This window comes from Falco biarmicus, chromosome 2 (genome assembly GCF_023638135.1).
Source record: "Falco biarmicus isolate bFalBia1 chromosome 2, bFalBia1.pri, whole genome shotgun sequence".
Lineage (NCBI taxonomy): Eukaryota > Metazoa > Chordata > Aves > Falconiformes > Falconidae > Falco > Falco biarmicus.
The window spans coordinates 91,523,959-91,550,280 of record NC_079289.1 but is presented as its reverse complement, the minus strand read 5'-3'; the positions used below and the strand labels follow the sequence as shown (position 1 = coordinate 91,550,280).

General features: G+C 36.6%; 1 protein-coding gene across 1 annotated transcript in view; it reads right to left on the bottom strand.

Annotated features, from left to right (window-relative positions):
• The window catches only part of MAP3K15 (mitogen-activated protein kinase kinase kinase 15), an 87,266-nt gene that overhangs the window by 24,079 nt on the left and 36,865 nt on the right, over nt 1-26,322 (bottom strand). Inside the window, exons 5-14 of the mRNA XM_056328847.1 lie at nt 24,151-24,319; nt 22,757-22,863; nt 9,701-9,871; nt 8,484-8,596; nt 7,310-7,469; nt 6,547-6,697; nt 6,023-6,130; nt 5,063-5,112; nt 2,000-2,095; nt 317-404 (exon numbers count right to left, since the gene is read on the bottom strand). Of these exons, the coding sequence (XP_056184822.1) occupies nt 317-404; nt 2,000-2,095; nt 5,063-5,112; nt 6,023-6,130; nt 6,547-6,697; nt 7,310-7,469; nt 8,484-8,596; nt 9,701-9,871; nt 22,757-22,863; nt 24,151-24,319 (1,213 nt within the window). The remainder of the gene's footprint in view (nt 1-316; nt 405-1,999; nt 2,096-5,062; nt 5,113-6,022; nt 6,131-6,546; nt 6,698-7,309; nt 7,470-8,483; nt 8,597-9,700; nt 9,872-22,756; nt 22,864-24,150; nt 24,320-26,322) is intronic.

Below are 26,322 nucleotides of genomic sequence, written 5' to 3'. Positions count from 1 at the left end.
TTAATATCTTACCTTTTCTATCCACTTAATCCAGCTGATATCAGATGAGTTTCATCAACAGATTGTTTGCAACAGAAATATAAGAACAGTAACAACCTTCATTAGGGATTTATACAGTTTACAATAATAAGAGGCTCACTTAATCAAAAATGCATTTTTTCTAGTGGATACAAGTCTTGCGTACAAACAGTTTTGTAAGAGTTGAAATTTCATGTACAGTTAAGGAGTTTCCTGTCTTTCTAGTATACTGATATGGAAGTGCAGGGAAGACTGAGGACAAGTTTCAGAGATTTTGGATCTTTTATCCTTGACATACCTCCAATGTGTCTCCATCTATTTCTCCTTCTAGTTCCAAAGTACTACCAACTGCATCAGACAAAATTTCTTTCACCAACCCACAGAATCTATAAAAACAATAAATAACACAGGATCAAAGAAAAAATATCCTTTTGGAAGGAGATTAAACAGATTCTTTGCAAGGTAGGCTTTGCTTTCAAGCTAATAACCTGACTAGCATGTTCATAGGTTTCTTTCATTAATTTTCTCCATATTTATCCTATTTTAAATGAGGAAGAACATCAAACACACACTGAAAAGCCTACTCATTTATACAATTCTTTTATTTGCTGTAGCAGAACCCAATATTTGCTTGTTATTGTAATTGCATAGTAAAATCTTTGTAGATCCTACTCAAATATTTTTTCTGTACACTGATGGGAAGTACTTAGTATGGTCTTGTCTTTACAAATGTAATTATAGAATAAGCTGAGACATTAAAAAATCAAGTATTGATTTCCAGTGGTTCCATTCAGTAGTGTTAAATTTGCAACATCATATTGAGTAGTTCTCCATCTGTGTAGTGATAAGAATTCTATTACCTTCAGTTTAATTTCAATGTTCTTATGGACTTTGATTGCAACTATGATTACTCAGTATTTCTAAAAACCAGATTTTGTGGTTTCTAGACAGGCATCCAGAAAGCTAAGAATATAAAAGTAATAACATGTTTTGAAGAACAGCTTTAACTAGTTTCATCTAGTTCTCTGGGATGAAGATTCTTAAGCACAAGACCATCTTTTCCTGTAGTTCCCTGCCTGAGCCACTCACTTTTTCCCAAATTCTACAACAAGTAGTTAACAATTATTATAAAATATTCATATTTCTTTCACTAATAGACACGCCTCTCTGGAACAGACTCCTGTAGTACACTGAGTAATGCATAAAAATATGACTATGTTTCATAACCCACAAATTGCAATGCCAAATCAAGGCTGAGCAGGTAACATTACTTTTAGTGTTTCCTATCTTTTATGTAATGCATGCTGCAGAGCTAACAATTTTCTTTAACCTGAGTTTATTCCATGCAATACATAAATAATAATTATTGCAAGAAAAATAAATGTACCATCGAACCCCAAATATTAAGTGCATTAACAAATCACTCCTACTTCATTCAGAAGGTTTATATGCCAAAAATCTAGGAAGAATTTGGTTTGTAAAGATTTAGGTCTGAAATTCAGGTAGCATACTTACTGTTCAGAGACAACTTATCATCAGGAAATGTTTGAATACAGGTGCAAACAGTAACAGGTATCTGTGACACAATATAAGCTAGAAATTTCTATTAAATTCTGTTGCTCTTACTTAAATCAAACCGAACAGATACATAAGGGAACCATATCCAACATTGTACCTTACATGACATGGCCAAGACACAGAAAAAGAAGGTAATAGTTATAAATTAGAATAAGCTACTTAAGCCTTTTCTCAGACCTAATCACCTGCAGGGAAACCGATCAGAACCAGCCAACAAGTGTAACGGGATAGTGCTCTCATCACCTTAAATATCAGTGAGTTTAGCTCTTTGCTACCTCATCAAGAAAAAGAAGTGAAGAAATAAATAATTTCTCAAGCAAAAATGTCAGCTTTCAACCCTTACTAAATCATTTTTATTTATGACATAGATCTCACATGCAATACCCACACAAACTGAACTCACCTACTACATTGGCTTTCTGTAGAAAAGTAGATTTGAAAGTCATCAGAGTTGTGATGGACATAAAGAAAACAACATCGTTCATCAAACTTGGAAATGCTGTAAAATTCACATTAAGAAAATATTATTTTGGATGTAACTATTAGAAGAAATAGAACAAGGAGGAGTTCATTTTTTTTTTTATTATGAGCACTTGGCAAACATCTTTATCAGTTAACTACCTCAGAGAGACAGAACACAATTATATGCATTTTCCTTACAACTAGAAGCTTTGAGTTTATTTATATATTCTATTATCTATCTCCAATTTGATAAATTATTAGGCTACTTTGTTAAAATACTGATTTATCTGAAGTATTTTGAGGTTTGTTTGTTGTTTGCCTCCCTTTCCATTTTTACGCAGTTCCATGAGTTTTCTTGGTATTTGATGATACCTCAATGGAAAGCGAATTGCTTTGACACTAACCTAGCTATCAGGAAAGCCTTTCTTTTAAGCTTGACAACTATTTGTGGTTTTTATAATTCCATCACTCCTACAGTAAAACTGAACTGCAAAACACCTACAGTGTAGCAGATCCTTCACAGTATATAGTTTTTATGGTCTTAAGACAGATAAACAAGTGTTGGCATAACCAATATTTATTCCAAACTGCAGCAATAATTGCAACAATTCTGATGAAGTGATCATTTATTACACATTGTGTCTTGCCAGTGTCATATATATCCCATCTAAATGCACTGAACTGAAAAGTGAAGAGGCCATAAGACATAGTATCAATATGAAAGTGAATTTAGGAATTAATATCTTATTCCAAACAATTGCACTTCACTGTTATTCTACATAAATGCCAAGTTGTTATGTTCATTAAGGTATTCTCATAATTTTTGTCCATTAAAATAATAAAATCGATTAGATTCTTACCTGATCTATTTAGTCAAACACAGATTTTGCTTAGCCTCTGTTGAGCCAATTAGTTAAAATACATGACAGTAGACTACAGTAAAGTTGCAGAATGTTACAAGACCAACTTGCTGTAGCATCATTAAGGGCTACATGAACAGATGTTCCAAAAAATTAGAATTTTTCCAGAAGATTTTTTTTCAGAGCTATGTGAAAATACACTATGCCATTTCGTAGCTTCATTCTGGTATAGCTGATATGAGAACTAAGAGACAAAGCAAGATGATTCTTTCAAGGGCAAATACAGGATAGACAAGATAGTATCTGAGTAACAATACCATACTATAAATAGTGTAATGTATATGATATATAAAATGAACTGGTTAGCATAAATACAGTTTAAGGGTTTTGATAGAGTATAAGTTAACTGAGACCACTAATTTATTTTTTTTAAACTAAAGCAATTTCAACGGCATAGCAATTGTGTAAGTTGCCACATACAAAGCAAACATCTAATTCCATTAAGTTTAAAAAGACTGCCTCTTTGAGCTTTGTAATCCCCAGCAGTGATTAAGAATCAAAGCAAATTAATTGCTTGCTTCCATTTCATTAAGTTATCTTTCTCAAAGATTAATTTCTGTGGAACGTGTTGACTGAAAGTAATTAATAACGTTTCACAAACATTACGCTGAGTTATGCTCAGTCAGCTCCACAGACTTCAGTAATGACAACTGCACATCCACTTACATTGCATTGGAGCAGTAGAATAAAATATCACATTGAATTCAATTAAACCAAAACCTGCTTTTTTAAGAAGAGAATACTGAAGTTATGGTAGAATCTATGTCCAAATCCACAATTGTAGGCTTTCATAGCAATCACCACTCACCTTATTCAGAGAAATAGTTTTTCACTGAGCTTATTTGCTTAAGTAGATTATAGTTATCTATAGATAAGTTCATAAAAGACAAACTCGGGACCTAAAACTTAGGTGCTTAGGGTCAAAATCACAGCCCAGAAGCCCTCTGCTTTGAGAACTATAGAATTCATTACATATCTGAATTTATGCTTGTACTTGAATCAGAGTTTTTCAAGCCCTTAAGCTTATACACTTACACAAATAGCTCAAGCCAACATCTCTACATCTCTAGAAAAGGCCACATCCACCAGCGTAGTGACTCACAAACTTGCAGAGAAGGCAAAAGCCCACCTCATGTTCCCTGTTCTTATGGCTCCTCTGGTTCTTAGCTACAGTCTGCATAAGCAGACAGAGAGCAAGAATGCCATAGACACACTGCCAGGCTGAACAGATAGGTTTAATTTTGATTTCTCTCCTGGTGCTCTGCCTCTGACCTTCCTGGCAGCAAAGTAGCCCAGCTGGAGATATATAAGCTAGCTTCTAGATGTTGTCATGTATTTTGCATATACCATATGTGATTCTTTTCTATCCTTTCACTTCTCAGAACAACCGTGATCTTTCTGTGCAATATTCTGATCTTCTTTTGTACTAATATTTGGACCCATTTATTTGTGACTAGCATTTCCATTAATCTAGGCATCAGAAAATTGAACTACTTTAACTATTTAGAGGCTAGCCCTTGAGTAACTAGCAACCTCTTTCCAGCTCAAGAATTCTTTCCTTAGCGCAAATTACGTCCATGCCTGTAATAATCCAGGTTTTAGCTGGTAGGTTTTTAGACATATCAAAAGAATTTCTGAATTCCAAACAAAAAATAGATACCATAGTTTCCTTCTCTTAAAGAAAAAACAGACAAACCATTCTTTCACTTACAGAAGGAAGCAAGAAGAGCTAAGGGCTCTTCTGCCTTCCTTGTTTTTAAATACAGAGATGGCAGTAACTTCACTGAAAATTTTAGAAAAATATATAAAAAGCAAGTACGCAATTGAAAACAGGGAAGTCTCCCAGAGTAGACACATGTCCACACACCTCTCTCAGATGAGCAGTCTTATGAGAAACACACAGCACTGCCCATGCATGGAAAGGCATACTCTTCTGTGTTGACATTTCGAGGCAGGTTGAACAAGCTTTTATAATAGGCAATGCAAAGCAGAGATTTAGGGTAGAATCCAGATTTCCCACTTAAGGGAAATATAAAACATAAATCAAATAAAAAAAACATTTAAGTGTTTTCTGACATACCAACCTTATTCCCCTAATGGAAGAAGCTGTAAAATTCCATTCATGAATCTGTTTCTGTAGAGAACAAAGAGCTACAATCAACCACAGCTCAACCTTGACTTACTATTGGAAACAAAGTTACAGCATGGTGAGCAAAATAAAATTTTTCCAACATGTCTCTTTTCCCTTCTTTCTTTCTTACCCCCAAATTTCAAATAAGATTGATGTATAGGTAAAGAAAGGCCATACTCTGTTGTTTTATTCACCGAGGAAAAATTAATATAAATGGTGCACAGTGGAAGTAAAGGCTCTAACATGCTTCTTTTCCATGCTTTGCCTTTCTAAAATTTTAATCTATTCTCCACCTACTCTGTTCTGATGTTAAGAAGGGGTGCTGAAATACATTCCAGATTTCAAGTCAAAGTGAAACTAAAATTATTTCTCACTTTTAAGAGATTACACTGTCCATAACTGGACCTACTCCTTTCCTAATCTCCTTGGATTATCCAGTAATCCAAGACAACGAATTTTTTATCTCTTGATGCTTATTTGTCACAGGCTGCCATTTTTTCTTGCTTCTAATCTTATAATTGTAAGATTTTAAAATTTCTAAAAAATTAAACACAATGCTAGGCTTTATCTTTGCTTTTTATCTAGCTTTGAGCTGCATTTTAATAAAAATTATGCGACTTTAATGAGAAATATAATGAGCAGACCAAAGAACCCAAGCGCTTCTAAGACACATGGTCAAGATAATTGAAATCTTAACTAGAGGTCACTTGAGTTCTAATTGTAGTCCCTCCTTTTACTTTCTCTGTAAAAAGTCAACTCCCACATGTGCACAAAAAAGATATTGAGGCTTGTGCTTCACAGAATTGTAACAATATTTGAATTATTGTAAAGTGCTCCAAAACCTACACGCAAAAAAAGTGACTTTAAGTACAACGAATCAGGACACATGAAACATATCTGCTGGTAGTTTTACCATTTCAGTGGGACAGGCATGCCACAAAGAAAGAGATCTCTCATCTGCTTCATTGTTGATTGAAACATATGCAGGCTGGTAGACTTTAGTTGGTTCTATCACCAAAACCTGAAAAGAGAGTATTTTTCCTTAATAAACCAGCAGCTAATACATGACAGTATCTTCACATGCTCTGATATAGACAATGGCTAATCTCAAAGTAAGGCCTAAAAAATTTCCAGGTGAAGAGAGAAGGGCAAGACAAGGCAGGAAGAGGCTGTGTTCCTATGTACAACAAAACAGTATTATCACAATTTGTTGTAGGAGACTTAAAAGTATTTATTAGGATGCTTTTAGGGTAGTGGGTTAAATGTTTTGGGGTTTTTTTTATGGAGTAAAGATTAGCAGAATACAGGGTTTGAGTTCATGCAATGAAATAACAGGCAGTTAAGTATGTAAATATTGTGTTTAGAGTCTTCCAACGCTTGTTATATCCTATCCAGAAACAGAAGACATGTAACATTTGTTTGGTCATAGTATCTTACTGGAAATCTCAGTCCATTAGTTGTTTCTTTTGTTGCCTCAAAAATTATATCTAGCCAGAAAGTCAATCTTTCTTGTCTAGGAGAATGTTCTACGGTGAGTTTCTTGAAACGCTGAATTAGCATCAGATTCTGAACTAATGATTTCAAGTACCTAGAATGTATTGAATCGGTGAGTTAACATAGAGAAAAGAAAATTTGACCAGATTCTAACTTAACTGACTTATACATCCAAAAAATTTACTGCAAAATTAAATGTACTTTAAAAGCTACCATAATGGAAACAATTGTGTTGATCTTTACACTTTTCTGGAAAGAATAGCAAGTTCAGTCAAAACTTTAAGTCATAAGATCACATGGATGTTCGTGAACAGTATCTTTTTGCAAAAAGGTAGTTACATGAGTTGTTACATGGTGATTAGACAGGACATTATGAGCTAGAAGATGGAGGAGGGAAGCAGCAGCTACCCAAACCCTGAAAAGAGTTTTCACAATCTTTACACAACTCTTTCACAACGAATCACCACTGATTTCCAATTTCTTTCTTTTAAAATGTGTTTCAATGGGATATAAAACTAACGATGGGTAACAATTTTTTACACACACACCCTTTCTTCCCAAAATAAAAGAACAGAGTATAAAGTCAGTTACAAACAATCTAAGATGGAAAAATCCAGTCAAGTTATTCAAGTGACTACAAGATTTTTTTACAATTTGTGTATTTCCTTACAGTTGGGTACTTGAGTTACAGCCTTCTATCACTTACCACATTGGAGGTTTCAGCTTAAAAAGTTTCTCTGCTGCTTGTACTGCTTTACCAGCATCATTAGCCAGCATGCTCACACTGAAGAACTGTCCCACATCCCAGTAATTGTTCATTTTTTCTAGGCTTCCTTTTCTTCCCAATAAACTGTTTAATCGCACACCTGTAAAATTTCAATAAAGCATATTTTCCTATCAGTAAAACACTAATGAGTTTTTTTTACTGCTAAGTCTATCAGAAGAAAACTAATAGGACTTGATTAAGCATTAGCGATAAAGTGGAGCAAGTTTTCCCGAGAAAAAAAAACATTACCCAGCACAGAGGCTGGGTCTGCAAATAACATCCCCTATACCGTTCAGACAGCCAGACCTCCTACCAAACACGGTGTTGAAAAACCTCTTGTGCTATCGGTCTTGGTTGTTTGATTCCCGATTCTCAGTGTAAGCAGTGTAAGCATCACTGTATCCTCAAGATCTGCACCTACTGCAAGGGATCAATGGCTAGAGGCTTACACAAGTCTACCCTGGAGTATGATTTAAAGCCACTCCTGCCTTCTTCCCTTTTGAGGTTCAAGTATATGTTTCAGACAGGATGTGATTCCAAATATACTTTTCATCTATTACCTTTCTAGGAAGAACTGTAAATCTGTTTCTATCATATGATTTCTTTATAGGTATATAGTGGTGCATCTACATGGAAGATGTGACTCTAGGTAGACAACCAGTTACTGTCCTGGTAGATCCTTCCAGGCAATACTTCCTGTGGATCTCCCAGTTCAGAGACAACACAAACCTTGTGGATCCTTCTCTAGCATCCCTGAGGACAGCTGGGTCACACTCTCACATCGTCCTGTCTTTGACCCCTTTTGGCTATGAAACAAATAATCTCTGTGGTGCAGTAAAGGCAGTTTATGAATGGTGCTGAAGTTGGCCTGTCCTTGTTCCTCTCCCATCTCTGGGACTCTTTAAATGGGCCAAGTTACTAGAAAACTACTCCAAGGCAACAAGGAGAAAAATGGTCCTTCAGGATGCCTGTGTTTTAGACTGCCATCCAGGACCCGTCACTAAACAGCCTGAAACCCCTTTCTGTCTGTGCAACCCATCAAGAAAAGCATCTTGTTTTCTTCATCGGGAGATAGGCAGAAAACTCATCTGTGGCACTGTGTGTGGATATTTACCTATTTTTCTCAGTTCCATTGAGCTTTCAAACTGTTGTCCTGCAACAAGTAGCAAAACTGCAAGGTTAATTCCAGAATACAGAGTTGACTGAAGTTCAAATCCTTTGCGATACCTGCAGAGAAGAGCCAAGAGCTCACATCTCACCGCACAGAAGAACTGAAATACTGCAAAGTTTCAGTAGGTGTTTTAAGCTATTAATTTACTGTAAAGACTATACGGATAGTCAGTACCAATGGCAGTCTTTGCAAAGGGCACTTGAAAGAAAGTAGCGTTTTGCCTTATGATGAGAATGAAAAACTTCTGCTTAGTTTTATGTCCTGACGACTTGTGTAATTTTATGAAAATAAAACAAACTGGTTACTGCAAAACTTTTAAATGCAACAGAACCTAATTTGATTATAATATTCGCACGAGAGAAGCAATGAAAGTATTAGTCTCCAGTGCAAGCTTTACAAAATGTCTCCAAGTCCTTTGTTTCAATGCTTCATGTTCATTAAAGTTAATGAGACACAGCTGACAAAGGCTGAATGCACGCCACTAGCTGGTGCAGGATGAAGACATCCACCCGTGGCTATGTTCACTACTACCCATACATGTTGCACTTAACCATGTTGAGGTGATTTGGGGGGAAAAACAGAGAAAGAGACAAGAGTATTTCAGTTACAGTACAAACCTATATTGCTAACATTATTGTACTCAGCAATAGTCTATGTGATTATATAAACACACCTATGTGAACGGTATGTCAGTGAGAGCCTGTGTGCACATGCACGCCTTACTGTCTTAAGAAAATTCATAATGTAGTTTATCAATATTTTTTTATATATACAGTAGGTCATTGCATTTCATGAGGATCCAACATGGAAATCATCCCTGCACAGAGGTCCAACATAAGCCCCATGTTCTCACTTGTACTTAATTTTGGCTTTGAAGCAGACTAGTTGTTTTTTTCTCTGCAAAGACATGGATGAATCATCACCCTGCCCCCACCCCAGTAAATAAGTGTATCATTTTATATTCATGACAGTCTATAAAGAGAAGCAAAGAAACACATAACCAAAGATCTGGTGCTCAGTAAACCAATTACTCAAACAGGACCCTGAAAAAAGAGGTAAGTAGAACAACTGATCTAATTCTTAAAGCCCTGCTTTTTGTAACCAGAAGTCTGAAAATGTTTTTAAATAGATATTTTTGGGTTGGTTTTTTTTCCTGTTACCATTCAATGGCATGATCTCGACTATTGGTATCTTTACAGTCAGAATCAAGAAACATATCCTTGTAGATCCTCCCACATAAGCAAAACATATCTGGAGCAGGGTGATCACACGTCTGCAGGACCTGAAGCATAACTTGTAGTGCCTTCTGTCTGTCACCTGCATTATTTCTTCTGAAATCAAATACAGAGAATAAAATAAATGAGTTCAGATCTGAAACGGTAACTGCAAAATGGTGGAGTAACGTTATGCCCCATTTTTCTCACAACCCATCCATCATTACTGTATACAGACTTGACTTTATTTAGACTGATGTACGATTGTTGGTTGACTGATAAAACCCAAATGTATTCTCCTATCATGGGACTCTTCTCCTAGCTCACATAAGAATTAATTTAAGCCCAGAACTCCTCTATGAAAAAAAATCTGCCATCCAACTTGATCTCTCCCTGTATCAGCAGACTCTTCACATCCTGCAATGAGAAACAAGTGCTTGTTTAGTGTTCATTCCTGACAATACTTAACAAAACTTGCCATTTTTAGCATTTGAGCTGACAGATCATTCAGCTATGCCCAAAATCTGTAATATTGAAACCAGAGGAACCAGAACCAATACCAAGCAATACTTACGAAACACAGGTGGAGCCATGTCAATCATATTTTAGCAAAAAAAAAATATGTTGAAAATGTTGGAGCTCAATATAGGGCCTTTGGACTACAGCAAGAATATAAGGGCAAAACTGAACTGTATTTCTTTCTTAATTAAAATTTTTCAGTTTAGAGAAAAATTTGGAAAACAAACAGCTGCCATACAGCTCCTTTTGACAAATATTTAACAATCATATCAGTAAGAAATCAGTGATTAAATAACATTTCCAGTCATTATTATTATTATTAAACAGAATTTTTGGCTGCTTTTACCTTGCTGGTTTTTTAAGTTTAGAATTCACTATTTACTGCAAAAAGTCACTTCAAGCAAACAAAAATGTCTATTTGCAAGAGTAATGCAAACACAGCTTAAAAGTAATAGCCTCTTCAAGACATTTTTTAATCACTGGAGAGATTTAAAAATATTTACCAACCCCTTTTCAGATTTTCTGATCCCTACCTAGGTATCCAGGAACAGGTTTACAAGTACTACAATTACTTTGTCAGCAGTACCAGTAGCAGATAATGCTTTCTGGTAAATTCATTATTTGCATGTCCTGAAAGGATTAATATTTACTGTAAAGTGGCTCAGTTCCTTAGAAAATCAGCTGATGCAATAAGACCAATAACAACTCATCTGTAGCAAAATTCATGCTTCTGTGCATGTTAGGTGATGAGAACATCTAATAAGATTAAACAGATTTGTAGCTAGTTGTGCAGGCTTTATCCTACCTTTGATGTCATGGACAGAGTGTAAACTTTCACAGTGAGTACTTTAATATTTTTAAAGCATTTTTTCTTCAGATTGACTGTTGTTCTGAAATACTCGTCTTCTCTAATGACCACACAAGGAAAAAGTATCTTTTTTCAGTTTTACAAGAAATAAACAGAAGTTAAAAAGTGTGTGTATGGGGGTGTAAATCCATTGCACAGGTCAGCCTGCTCTAGTCAAATCTGTTCTGAACTAACCAGATTCTCTAGGTAAGAGAACCTAAGTTTCACTGGTGTTAACATGAACACAGAGAAAGCTGAGTAAACAGAGCTTAGAATAAAATCAGGTCATAAAATCTAAGTCCAGCAGCTCCCAGGTTACGTGTAACATGGTCACAGAAGTCTGCATGTGTTCAAGCTTTTGCTGGAAACACAAGAAATGCACAACTAGTACCTTACTACTTCAACATGAAAAAAAGAAAATAAAAAAAAATCACTGCTTCCCAGACAAGACAAACTTTGAATTGACCCTGCTTTGTTGGAAATACATTAAATACTAATGATAAGATAAAGAGGTGTTATGTACTGCTTGAAAAAGCATAACTTTAAAGTAAAAAATCAATGCATAAAGCAAGACCCTGCTCAAAATAGGACACTATGCAGATCATCACTTCTGGACATCAAAGGCCAAACCTGTACACAACAAATACAAGAGTAGGAGCATTTCAAAGGACCAAGCTCTAAATAAACAGTGTACTAGAGGACTTAAAATAAAAACAAAAGGCTTTTACCTCTTGTAAGATAAAGAAAAAATCATAATTAAAATATATTAAAATAAACAACAAGTATACACTAAATCTAACAGGATATTATTAAACAAAAATCAGGTTAAAACTGTTTTTCACAGTAGCAGAATTTGATGCTTATTAGGCAATGCAAACCAAACATCAATTACAATGATCTACAAATTTGGGAACAGTTACCATTTTCTAAGAGAGGGCTAACCAAGAAAAAAAACAACGGAAAAATCACATAATTTAGGTTACAAGCAACTTCTGTAAGTCAATATGAAAATATACTGTTGGATAATATGCAGAACTTGTTACGCAGGACCAAGATAGATTTTCATCTTTTATTTCATACCCCACACTTTGTCAGATCTGCATGTCTGACAGCTTGTAATTTGTTTCAAGGTGTCTTGGAACAGGTCTGCAGTGTTACCAATGCAGGAAAAGAGATTATCTTAAACCCTTCAAGGCTGTAGCACTGACATTATTTTTCTTACCCAGTATCAAATACATTACCTTCCCCACCCTACCCAGCCCCAATCAAAGCCATAGTAGAGCAAATCACAAAAATGCTGGTTGGAAGGGACTTCTGGAGATCATCTAATAGAATCTCTTTCTCAGTGCAGGATCATCTCCCAACACCAGACCATGGCAACCTTGGCTTTGCCTGAAAAGCTGAATCTATTAAACCTCCAAGGATGGAGATGCCACAGCCTCTCTGAACAGGGAAAGCTCAAGTACTGAGTGTTATGATGTAGAGTCATGAGGACAAAGGCAGAAAATGTTATCTTTCTGGAGTGAATTGGTGCACCAGGTGAGACTGATTCTGCGAAGAAAATCCCCTGAAGTTTTATAAGCCAGAGCAGAATCCCAGTAGGCTGCGACAGAAAGGACCCTACCAATTTATTTTACTGCTCTTTTGTTACAGGCCAGCTTGCACTGAAACATGTGTTCTTCACGGTATTACACAAACTAGTCACTTTGGGAATTAAATACAATTTTGAAACAAGTATTTTTCATGGGCACTCTTCCACATACAATCTGCCAGCCTCTCTATATCTGGATAAGATACATCCTACCTTAAACAAGTCTGCATACACATGCAGTTAAAATAGGAGTTTCATGGTTTGTCTGAGTTTGGGGGGAGTAGTTTTTAAAATCACTAATCACAAACTGAAAATTCTTTCAAAATACAGTTTTACCCTTACAAAATATATTTTAATGGTAAATGAGCTAGGAAAAAAAAGACTACTACAATGTATTTTGAAACGATATTAAAACAAAGAACATGCCTTGGGAAAGCAGTTAATAATACTAATTTTTCCCCACTGATTTCTTTGTTAGCACATTTTAGTTCTCTCCCTACAAACCTTGCCTTGTGGAAGCTCGCACAGAAACCAAACAAAGACTATCAGTCTAAATTACATGAAGACAATAACTGCAAAAGCTACTGCCAGTGAGGAAAGAGATCTTCAAGTTACTTCAAAATATTAGATGATTTATGAAAATATCCTAGTGCTCAATAAAACACTGCAAAATTCCCCCACAAGCAAAATGCTAGAAATTAAAAGGAAATGGACAGAGAGTAAAAATTAAATAATTTAATTTAAAACTAAACACATCATGATGCCTTTTTACAAATACCCAGCACACTAATCTTCAGTACTGTGTACAGTTTTATGCTGTGCTGGAAAAAGAAAACTATTAGGATTAGCGAAGAAAATCAAATGAAGAGAATGATCAATGGGATGAAATGGTTTCTCTACAGAGAAAACTTCAACAAACTAAGCTTTTCAGACAGAAATTACTTTTTTTTTTTTTCCTTGAAAAAAAAATTGTCCTGAAGGACACCTTTACAGCCTCTAATCACTTCCTCTAAATTAGCCTGGATGTTATGTTGCCAGTTTAGTTTTGCCTGATAGTTTGTATCCTCCAGAAACTACTCACTGATTTGCTTGCCAATTTACTAATTTGCTCACTGCAATGTTGCCAAATGATTTATCTGTCTGCTTACTCCACCATGCTTCTTCAATCACAGCAGCAGTCTTCTCACTTCCCTCTCTACACAAGCCTCTTCTACCAGTCTTCCTGTCCTGCCCAACTATCCACTCCTCCTTTGCACCTCTGAATCACTCTGTAGGGCTACAAACCTGCAGAAAATAGCTTAGCACATAATAATATATATTTTTTTTTAACATGCGCATATAAATACATATAGTGAACAAGCAGAACTGAGGTACGATCAAGTTACAGTGCAACTTCGTTTTTTTATCATGGTCTAATTTCCTGCTCTCCAGCCCACCCCTCTGTCATATTTCGTCTTAACCCAGGGTTGGAGTCAGACATTCTTACTCATAATGAGAGGTATTCAGCTGAGACACTTTCCTCTGAAGTCAAGGGGCAAGCTGTAAAATGAAGCAATACCATGTCTTCCATAAAGCACAATACACTTACAACCTTTCTACTACTAAGTTACGACAGGATTTTTTCTGTCTCTCCCCACCCCCACTTCTCCACAGTCTCCCTCTCAGAAAGAAGCTGCTGTTCCATAACGTGGCAAATTCAGTCACCGGAACTGTGGCTTGGATTTTGAAGGCCAGAGGTACTCTGTGCTGCTGAGACACATTTCCTTGTTTCCATGGGGAAACAACTACGCCGCTAAGCAGTAAGTCCCGAAGATGCACTCATGCTCTTCCCTCGTGTTGTACTCACAGCATCCTCCGCAGCTATTGGTACTTAAGAGACCCAAGACACTCTCAGATTAAAAATTCATAAACTGCTAATGGCACCAGAAACAGTCCCTCCACAAGCCAGTCCTGCCCCCATGCACTCCCCACCCCCACTCCCAGTTATCCAGGCCTCTCCCCCTCCAAAGCACAATAATTTGTTGAAGTTTGCTTCAGTTTGTACAAGTTTTCTCTGAGTTTGTACTGATGGAGTGAGGTTACAAAACCAGCAAACAATTAGCATTTGCAGAAAGCAGATTCTTTACAAACCCATCCTCCTTTTCCCTTCCCAAATTTACTTGACAAACACAAAAATTGCCACCATTGTTTCAGGAAGTCGCTGAGCCACAGGTTGGTGGAAGCAGTGGGAGTATTTAGGGAGATTTATCGCTATGCTTCTTCCTGTCTTCATACTCTTTCCCAGGTATATGCTATCGACCACTGTCAGAGATCACAATCTAGGCTAGAAGGAGTTATGCCTTGAGCCAGTATGCCCATCTGTTTCTCTCTCCTAGCTCTCAAACATATATTTCTGTGATATATTCATATCACAGCCTCTCACCTGGAATAACACTGCCTTACAGCAAAATGCAGATTTTTGTTCTCTTTTTGATTTCATGGCTTCTCCCCTTCAAACCCATTCTCTTCTCCGAATCCTTCTCTCCACTGCAGTCATTAAAAGGAATCCTAGTTTCAAATATCCCTAAAACAAAAATCTTCCTGCTTCACAGACTAATTTTACCAGCTTTAAAGTGTTGGCATGGCTAAGGAGCCAGAACTACACTCAGTGAACCAAGCCTTTGTCCAGCAAAGTTAACAGGAACGACATGAATTTCCCAAGGACAAGAATTAGCTTGCTCTGTAAGTAACAGCTGATACAATACTTTTTTTCACCTTTTTTGTTCACATCTTCCTCTGTATGGCTTGTTTCTATTTGTCTAGCTGGAGAAGACTATATACTATAGAAAACCACATGCCAGTGAAAAGTAATTTCCTCAAGGGAATCCACCTTTATATTTCATGTTGACTTACTGATTTGATTTTCTCTTATTATTTTAAGGCCTCTAAAAACAAACAGATTTCTTAAAGAGCAATGCACAGGGGAATAAATCAAACCATAATAAACAATTTTGAAAATGTTTCCCATACATTCAAAAAAGGTAACCTGTTTTTTCCACTCTATTCCTATATGAATCTTGTTTATCTTCTGATTTCAGCCTTGAAGCAGCTATCAAGTTTACTGCACATATTACAATTTTAAAAAAACTCTGATCCCACTGTCACATTGCAGAGCAAATGTCAGTGAGACAACTTAATCTGTTAGTAAAAATAGCACTTTTCATAAAATAACTGGTCTTCATAAACAATACTGTGTTATTATCATAGCATTTTCATGTATTAAACCTTTGTTACAGTAATGATATGTAATTAATAATAAAATAAGTATTTTCAATTTTCTTGCATAAAAGAGGACAGTGCTAGTTAAGTATGCCTTAATGACTCCATCACAGATGTTCTAAACTGGTACTAACTACAAAAGACTACAATAAAAAAAGATTAAAAAAAAGTCTTAATTATTGAGGAATACAACAACTAACAAGAGTTATTACACTTGCACTTTCACTTAAAACAAGAAACTAATCTGTGACTTGAGACACATTTCACCAAAGATGTAATTTGATTGTAGAACCTTCAATATTTGGAAGAGTGAATGAGGAAAACAAAAACCTGAATTGGGCTTTGAGGCTGGAACTAAACTTAAAAGTCTGCAGTTAGCTACAACAATGAAAAAAAACAGCCTTTTTCCCCCCTCATATACACTTCAGGTGCTTCATGCAAGTCACTCATATAAAATAAGGAACCCCATAATGTGTTTTTCACTAAATCTGAGTAACTGCAGAACAGAACATTTTAAATATCCAGTGTTTTTCAATGGGAATAATTTCCTAAGGCTACTATTATTCACAATTACTAGTGATTTTCTACTTGCACCTTGTTATGCCCTTCACTTGCTAATTGCCCTTTTTATTATTGTATTGAAGTATGTTGCTTGTTAAAACACATCATGCTGAGTTAAATAATAGTGACTGCAGCTGCCCTCATCTTTAATATAAGTGAAGATAAAACTGCCTTGGAAAGAGACTGAAGTCTTCACAGCTCTGGCCTCAGGCCAGGGCTGGGTTTGGTTTTAAAGTCTACTCTGCTTTGAATAGAATTTGGCATACCCTCTGGCCTCTTTGCAAGCTTCCAGAATTGCTAACTCCAGTTCTGGTAAATAAGGTCAATTTGAAAATACTCAAACCTAAGTGTACTGAGAAAAAAAACCTGCTATGCAGCCCTAAATTAGTGAAGTAGATCCTAAGCAAGCAGCCAGCTGACTGGCACACTTAGCATTTAAATTAACTACAAATATCTGTATTTTATCTATCTGCTATATATATATACTCCAGCAACAGGAAATAAACCAATAAAGAACAAACTAGCATCCTTTTTTGCTACTCTTAATCCGATTACAAGAAAGCAAAATTCACAGAAACGGACTGCAAAACTTTCCTGTCCCACTGGCTTTGATGATGATTTGTACTGCTCATGCGACTTGCTCAATGCTTTTAGATAATTTGAGGCAATATCAAACACAGAAAAGGGCATGGTTCATTTTATTCTAAAATTATTAAATAAGAGAAGGTATCCTATAAACTTTTTTTTAAACTGTAATATCACAGTTGTTGCTTTTTATGTAAGACTTGGTGGAAAACAATTGTAGTTTTTTCAGAAGAAAACTTTAAGATCTTCTTTTACTGTTTATGGTTCCTTTTGATTCCAGATGGATCAAAAATTTAACTGTTGGTTATAATTAATCCACATGATACTTTAAAGCATTGAAATATTGTGATTTCAAACATAAAAGACATAAATATATGCATATATAATATATTAAAAACCATATTAAATCACTTTATATGCCCATCTCCCTTGAGAAGAATCTTTGGATTTTTTAATTAAAAAAAAGGAGGGGAAGAAAAAAGGCTGTAACACTAGAGAACTAGTTTTAACACCATGCCATGCATGCAGGTAGTATTTCTACCTTCTTTTCATTAATAAAGACAGGCATTGCACTAGATATTCAGGCAAATTACTTATTGGAGGCATAGCTGCATGTGTTCAGATTCTGTGGATTCAGATCCAGATTCTGTAAGACATCAAATCCCAGGGTAAAAGCTGCCACCAAAAAAGGGTCATTGACCAGCTCCTCTATATGTGAGTCAATATAAGCACTTGACAGACCTCAGCTATAAAAGCAGTACATGAAAGAGCTCATCTGGCAAGAGCCAGGTCCTAAAGCCAGCAGTAACAACTGATGTCAATCCCATGAACTCACACAGGGAGGAGTGGACAAAAGTAACAAATATAGTGACATGCAAACTGTGGTGCAACACACAGGAACTTTAAAAGTGTAAAAGCTCAAAGTTTCAGAAAAAAACCCCAGAAATTCAAGTAAACATTACAATGTAAATTCAGGCTCCGTACACGTACTTGCCAATGTAAAGTTAAACTTTGTGATCAAGGGTGGTGGTGGGGTGGTAGCGTTTTGTTGTTGTTCTTATTTGTTTAAAGGAAGCATGACTACTGCTCATCTCATACAAGAGCTGGTTTTACTGTGAGGTTCTGCCATGGACTTGCATTTGCTATTGGTGTTGAGGCCCCTGCCTCAGGAGTTGGGATGCAGGTAGAATAGAGGCTGGGAGCTGCAGGAGAAGGGACAATCATACACCTGAGACAGGTGGAGCCCATCCCACATGTCCCACATGACTATCTTCTAGCTTTATGCAGGTCCTTTCACCCAAAGACTTGCCACAGATATGTGCAGTCCTTATTTTATAGAAGCACTGGCTTGAGAGCCTGAAGGCTAATTAATAAAGGTTCATTCACATTTATTGTCTAAGACAATGGGATTTTTAAATATGTTTCATCATGTTTTATACTTTAAAAGACAAGTCACACTGTAGACACCTCAATTTGAGAGCCTTTAATCAGCGGACTATGGGTATCTGTGTGTTAGTTCCACATGTGTAAATGTAAGTAAACACTGTTGTTCTGTTTCTCCATATAGTGATAAATTACTCAGGTATTGCAACAATAAACACGAGGAGACCCATAAAAACTTCATGTGTGGGGTGGAGGGCTGTGACATATAATAAATGTGTATTTACTTAGCATATGGCACTGTTAAATTTTTAACAGGCAGATCAACACAAAATATTGAACTACTGACCAGTTGACCTCCAGCTATTCCAGTGCACCACACCAGACAAAGCTCTCAAAAAAATCAGACAGCCTTCAATTAAACACACATTTAAACCAGAGGAAATAAAACTGAAACCTTAATTCAGAAATGTCTCAGTTGTCAAGAATCTGGAACTATAAGAACATCCTTTCATGGCAGCTCTCATACCTCATTTTCTCCTTACACAGCGCTTGCCTCCCAGGCAAGGCATATCCATGGACTGAAGTAAACAGTCATCTACAACTCAAACACCCAGCCCTCAATTACACAGCATCTTAATTCATACCAAAGCTGTGAATATAAATCTTGAAACATTCATGTTGCACATTCAGACTGAACTCATACCTAAAGATGTGTTCCATTCTGTGCCTAAATCAAGATACAATCAAACCTAAATCTCAGCTGGGAAGCAACAAGGAACAACATCTTAAACCAAGCCATGTCTGATAAAAGAGAACACACTCTGCTCTGCTTGTGTGTGGAGTCAAAATTAATTAGCTGAAGACACTGGTAAAGGAACGGTGTTTTGCTCCCTAGGAGTTCTAAACAAGCAGCCAGGGTAGTGACCTGTTTAGCCCAGGCTTGGAAACAAGCACAAGCCTGTCATTGCAAACATCCGTTATCAGCCTCTTATTAAACAGAAGAGACGACAAATCTGCTATGTTCTCGATAGTCTGCTCCGAAATGGAAACCAAGGAGGAAGATAGTGATCTAGGAGAGGGGCTGTGCTTAAAAACCTGGTATGTGAATCAGGGTACCAGAAATTAGCATGAAAATACTGCCTCCCTATACACAATAATTTTGAGTGCTTTAGAACATTTCTGCACAGTACTCCGCAGGCAGGCCCAGGCTTGCTTTGTGCATGATCCAAGCCAGGTCAGATGCAGGCTGGCTCTGAAGCAGAAGACATGCAGCTAGGCTGGAACAGTGGTGAGTCTAAAGTAAAACATCCCTGTCCCTTCCCTTAGCACAATTTGTGAACTTGGACCCAGAACTGCACACAACTGTGGTTCAGATTGGGCTCGTGTCCACCTGATGCAGCAGCAAAGACCTGAAGCCCCCAAAAGCAATCCTCTACCACTTGCCTGCTACATTGCTAGCTCTGCACAGCACTGGAGCACCACTGACTTTAAATGTTAAGTGAAATTAATTGCCAACAGAACTCAGTCACAGAGTCCAAAAGGAAATAAATGAATGAGTGTCTCTGTTGATTATGACCACAGTTCTGGCACACTTTCATAATGAAATTAAGCAAACATTAACTTCTGCAGGGTCAGATATTCTTACAGCTTCTAGTTCTGTTTTGCTTATCGTGTATTTTGTTCCTAGTAGGGTCAGACTCACTGAGCAACATTAATACTGTTCTGTATGCTGGAATTAAAATAATATTAAAAGAAAACATTGTTCTGTATTTTTATAAATAGATCTTGATAGAATTCACTAAAAAAATTGTTTTTAAGAAATTGCCATGGAAGTAAGATTCCAAAAGTAACACTCTGGGGGTCATTTTGAACTAAGTGGACTTGTTCTGAAAATGTTTAAGTCTTAACATTTGACTTTTGTCCATTATTTTGTTTAAGGCAAAAACATCTGTAGAAGCCAAATTCTGCATTCTCACTGATGGAAAATTGGCCATTTATTTCTGAGAAAAAAAAAATCCATAGAAATGTTTAAATTGTTCCCAGAAGAACACAAGGAGAGCCACACTGGTTCAGGCTAGTGATCAATTTAATGAAACCTGTTGATGGGAAAAGCGAGTTCATGAGTAATTAATTTTGCCTTGTCTTACCATGATGCTATTGGCATTGCCAAAATGGAAGATTTAATGGTATAAGGTTCACATACTGCTCAAAATACAAATAATTTGAGGACAAAGAATGCAAAAGATCTTGCCAATTTTATTATGCACATTGAAATGAAAAAGCTTTAAAACCTGATCATACCAGGATATTTCCCTAAGGACAAGGCATGACCCTTGCATTATGCTTATTGGCAGATTTAAACATCTTAGTCAAATTCCTGAAATAATAAAAAGTTGGACAAACTTCTTCTAAAAAATAGGGCTAAATCCTTTTTTGTTGAAACCACTTCTCAAGCCATCAGTATGGTATCTTAAGGAGAACTGAGTTTCAGAAGCTTTATAAGATCATAAGGTAGAAAAAAACATACAATTCTGTAATAACAATGATGTTCAACAACAATAACTGTACAGCCAAGAACATGGTTTATAAAAGAAATGCCAAAACACTGGCTTCTACTTTAAAATACTGCCTTAATGTGGTACAGTAACAATTTTAGACCTAAAGTACATATTTTTATTTTATTTTTAAAGTAGTCTAATGAGAAAATTTTCTCTCAGTTGATGTGATATCAGAGAAAACTGCAATTTATATAAATGCATCTCTGTCTTCAAATTTTCTGCAAGATACGATTCAGCAAAACAAGTGAACAGACTTGTAGATGGTTAATCAGCTAAGATTTAATGGTCTATGACACCAGAAGTGGAGAACCAAAACATCCAGTGTTCACTTCCAGTCTTAAAAAATTCATAAACCTACATAAGCTGAATTATATGTAGGAACCATGTTCATATATTTGGTATCAAGAGCTAAATAATTTACCCTTCTGCTTATAAAAAAAGGCTTTTTCATTTAAATTTGGGTTAAGGTTCCAAACATGGGTCTAGTTTCCTTTTTCTGTGAGAGATTTGGGCATTGTCTGGCACCTGATAAGTTCCTTCTTACAGAGATAATTCTTATTGTAATCAATCCACTTCTCAGAACTTAAAGATTTTCTTAATAAAAAAAGGCATTTTAAAAAGATTTAATTCCAACTTTCAAAAAAACATGACTATAGCTAGCTATCATAAAAGCATGGACATTAGAGTTATGTGCAGTATCAGTCACACCTATGCTGTATAGTCCATATACTCTCTATTACTTACTGCCACATCTTTCAAAGATCACTTCAAGCTAGTTGCCACTGCATCACTCAGCCCATTAAACAAACCACCAGATCCTTTCCAAAAATCACTGTTTTCTATGAACTTTCCTGTTGATATGTACTGCATTCTTTGCTCCTATGTGTATGACCTTGGAAATGGTTGCATGAAAATATTTTTTTTCTTTTTAAGAGAAGACAATCTACAAAATGTTGTGAGAAGACTGTTCTTCGAGACAGAACTGATGCAGTAATACCCAATATTTTTCTGAGCAATGATTTTGCATTTACTCCTAAGTCTGATGAAACTGTCAAATGGCACCAGACTTATGACCACCTTCCATAAAACGCTACAGGAACTACTTTTCTAGTTCCTAATCCTTTTGACATATGCCATCCTGACAATGCCCAGTACTATTTTTTAGTTAGATTGCAGGTCATAATTTTTAACACCATGTGGATTGCATCTAACCAATTACTTTTCTTATTATATGTGATTTCATTTGATTTCAATGCAATCTTAATATAAATTCTTTAGAAATTAAGTAACTATTATACATAGACACTACAGAAATCTGTAGCTAACTATAAGAGTTCAATAATATTTCTGTGCTTCCTAGTCTAGCAATGTGCCTGCAGGTCCAGAGAACCTTCCAGCCTTTCAAGGAAACTGTATCATGCATGATACGTGTTTTCACGGATTAAGCAGTGCTTATTATCTATTACTTTAATAACTTACCCATAACCCAACTCTATCACACTAAACTTTTCAAGACATTCAGAATAATCAGTGACTCAGAATAAACAATCTCAGCCTGACCAAGGACCCGTTGGTATCATTGGAGTCTTTCACGATTACTCAGGTGGTCTTTGGAACAGATTCACTCTCATCGGGTTGTTGACAAAATGATGGTTGTTGGAAAATAATGATTTCAAACGTTATCAACCGATCATTCTTACCGATTTAACGCAAAAGCATAATGAAATTTAATGTTGTGTTGATCAGCCAGATCGCAGGTAGGAAGCATTTCTAGTGTTTCTACCAGCTTCACCATAGCATCGTAGTCCTGGTATGAATTAAAAAAAAAAAGAAAAAATTAAAGCCAAAAGAAAATAAACTGAAAGCAGAAGAAAGCATCACTACAACATATCATGACTGCTAGACAGTATCTCAGGTGACTGTTCCTGGAAAAGTCAGTGACACAGACTCTGGGTAAGGAATTAAACAGGGATTTTGTCTGTCCACATCAGTACTTGCCTCTTCCTCACCTCAATGCCATGGCCCAAATCATGGAATCCCTCTGGCCAGTTTGATTGAATACACTCCCAGCACCAGGAAAAAGACGTGACAAGTCTGGCTCTTTCAGGCCTTATTAAGGACCTCTGATGAATGACACTTCATCAGATTGTCACAGACTCAAGCACAGTTCATTCTGCCATGTGTCAGCCGTTTGTGCGTTCATTTTGGCTTCTCAGGGGTAACCTGCATATACACTGCTGAAGAGGCCAGTCTACTGACACCACAAATGGCCTCACATTACTTAATTTGTTGATTCAAAACTGTTTCAAGATGTTTTCGTTTCTCAAGGGAGAAGACCTTTCAAAAGAATGCAAATGATCACCAGAGCCAATCAAAATGAAGCTGAATAAAGTGCTGCAGGAAAATACGCATCTCAGATCAGTTGGGTAGTGCAGGATAATGTGGTCACCCACTTCTCTTATGACCCATTTACACTAATGAAATAACCAACTTAGCTCCTGATGGAAAAAAAATGTCAATGGAATTGTTGGAAGTATACTTCAAAAGGAATGTCAAACACATAAACTGTCAGATTGGAAATACAGGCTGTGTTTTAGCAAAAGCAGAACTTACTTTAAAAATAAAATCAAGAAAAAAAGATGCAGCTATATTTTAAAAATAAGTTAGTGTTTGTCTGCATGACAGCTCTCAACTTAGGCACCTTTGGCCAATACAATGGTCACAAGAAATGTATTTTCTTCATTTCTAAATATATCTGACTATAGGAGCGAGAGAGGAAAGGGAGGGAAGGGAAAAGAAAACTTTTTGCTTCAGATTTTTCTTTTTTTTTTTTTTTTTTTTAAGGAGGTTAAAATCAATGAAAAACAAAAGGAGGAGAACTCAGGAAGTCACCTAATTGGTGTCTCTTGTTCATAGGGAAAATAAGTAAGAGTCTAAGGCCCCTTAAGTTGCCCAACAGGCAAGTCAAGCTGTTAAACAATGTAACAATTTAGTGTCAGTTTTGAATCACTGTTTAACAAACAATGAAGTACAACAAAACAAGCAAGCAAAAATCCCATGATAAAATAATCTTCCTTAGTCTTTAGGAACATACCTGAATATCTCTGTAAGAAAGAAGCAGGTTTATGACTATGTCAGAAGTCAGCACTTCAGTATTATCCATACGAAGCTTAATCCTGGCCAGCTCCTTAGCCAGTTCATCTCCTTGATACTTTTCTCTAGCTTTTCTAATATCATTTAGCAGTGTTTCTTTATAATAGGCACTAAAGAAAAAAAGATAGACATATGGGAAGAAGACTGTTAGATGCTTCCTATGAAACACGGTTATATTTCTAATAAAAAGCACGATTTCTAATAAAAAGTACCATTTTCTCAGTGAGGTGCACATCAAACATTTCCACGTTTTTCATTAACTCACCATAAATATTCCACCTTACCCCATCTCAGACTGTGGGGATAGGTATCAATGTGTTTATAACCAGGACTGTGAAGTAATTTTATCACCACAGTAAAACTGGGGCATTTGTTTGCCCCATTACTGACCACAACAGATGCGGTACTTGGTAACCTAAAGGCAGCTGGAATAATTGGGATAATAAAGTGTCACAGAGATGAAAGACCAATGTGATGTAAAGAGGAGGTACATGACTTTATCATGAATGGAAGAGGCTTTCAAACAAAGAAAGTAAAACAAAAATAAGCCACCAAAAGCTGATTTAATTGCAATCTGTTTGATGAACAAAATATAGAATGTAGGTAGGATCTATGTAAAAGCCCCCAGTAAGTGCACCTTATTTATGCTAACGTCAGTGCACAACACAATACTGGAGCTTTTGTAGAATAATAATAATAAAAAAATCATATATAAGTTATCAATATGACAGTTATAAACAACCTGGACAGGCTACTTAGGGGTAACTTTTATCTGGAGCAGCTTATGGAATCTCTAGTTTGGAAGTTAGCAGATGTCAGCGGACAGATACTCAAGCGCATACAACGCATTTTTGTTTACAAATGAGTACTGCAAAGTATTCAACTTTGCTTAGCATAAGCCCTACACATGGCAAACAAAACTAAAGCTCTCTGTCCCATATACATTATGCTTATAATACAAAGCAGCAAGGTCACAGTAAGCATTATTTGAAAGCTTTTAGTAGTTGTTTTACTGCCAGCAGAGGTTGGGCCTAATTCACCATAGATTTCCAACCTCAGGTTTCTATCCAGCATTGCCTTCTACCAGCCTAATCACAGTTAGTTCTTCTTGTGCTAACCAAATGAAATGGGGAGAATGGGGTAATGTTTTTCAAAGCATCCAAATGATTTAGGAATAGGAATCTCACTTTCAAGAATTATGCAACACTTAACCTCTTCAAACTTATTCAAACTTTTGGCAGGAATGAGGGATCATCTAGCTATATCTTCCTCTTCACTGGGATTTACCACAACAATGTCTAAGTCTGCAGCTGTACAAACACCTCTTTCAGGCACTTCAGCCTGAAAATGAGAAAAAGAAGAGGCTTTACTATAGGACTTCACAACACAATTATCAAACCAAAATCATCCACAACCCTGGTCATAAACATCAGAGATGAAGTATACAGGTAGCTTTGGTCAGCTGGTGCCCAGAGCACCATTTCACAATGACACAAACACTAAGTGGTACCAAAATTTACTACTAACAGGACCAACTGTGCTACTAGTTTCATGAGTCTGCACTACTAAGTACAGCTCTCCTATATGCTGACCAACTCTACTGAGTATGCTGACCAACTCTATTGAGTTTCTGCCTCTCCTCTTGTCCTTTCCTCAAAGTGGGCTGGTGTCACCTGCATGTAGCCTCCCCTCTAGCACTGTTTTGGAGAAGCGGGAGGCAGCCTGTGCTTCTTCAGGCCAGCAATATTCCAGCCACTGCCCAGCAAGGTGCCAGAGAATAGCAGGCCTACCATGGATGGAGGTGTAAAGGACAAGGTGTGTGCGGAGAGGGTCATCTCTGTGATCCTAAGAGTGGGACCAGGTGAGAAAAAGAGTTTTTTAGATGGCAATGGGGAAAGAGAAAGATATCAGAAGGCACTCAGTCCTACCTCACACTTCAGAATGCTAGGAAAAAGAAAACCTAGAAGCTCAGTCTCTTCCAGTGTTTTTCCAGAAATACAAACAAAACCAGACTAGCTGCAGGGTATAGGGTGAGCAATCAAGAAAGAGACACTTCCATCTTCAGCCCCAATCCTCAAAACTCCAACAGTCGCTTGCAGAAGTAGGTGAACAG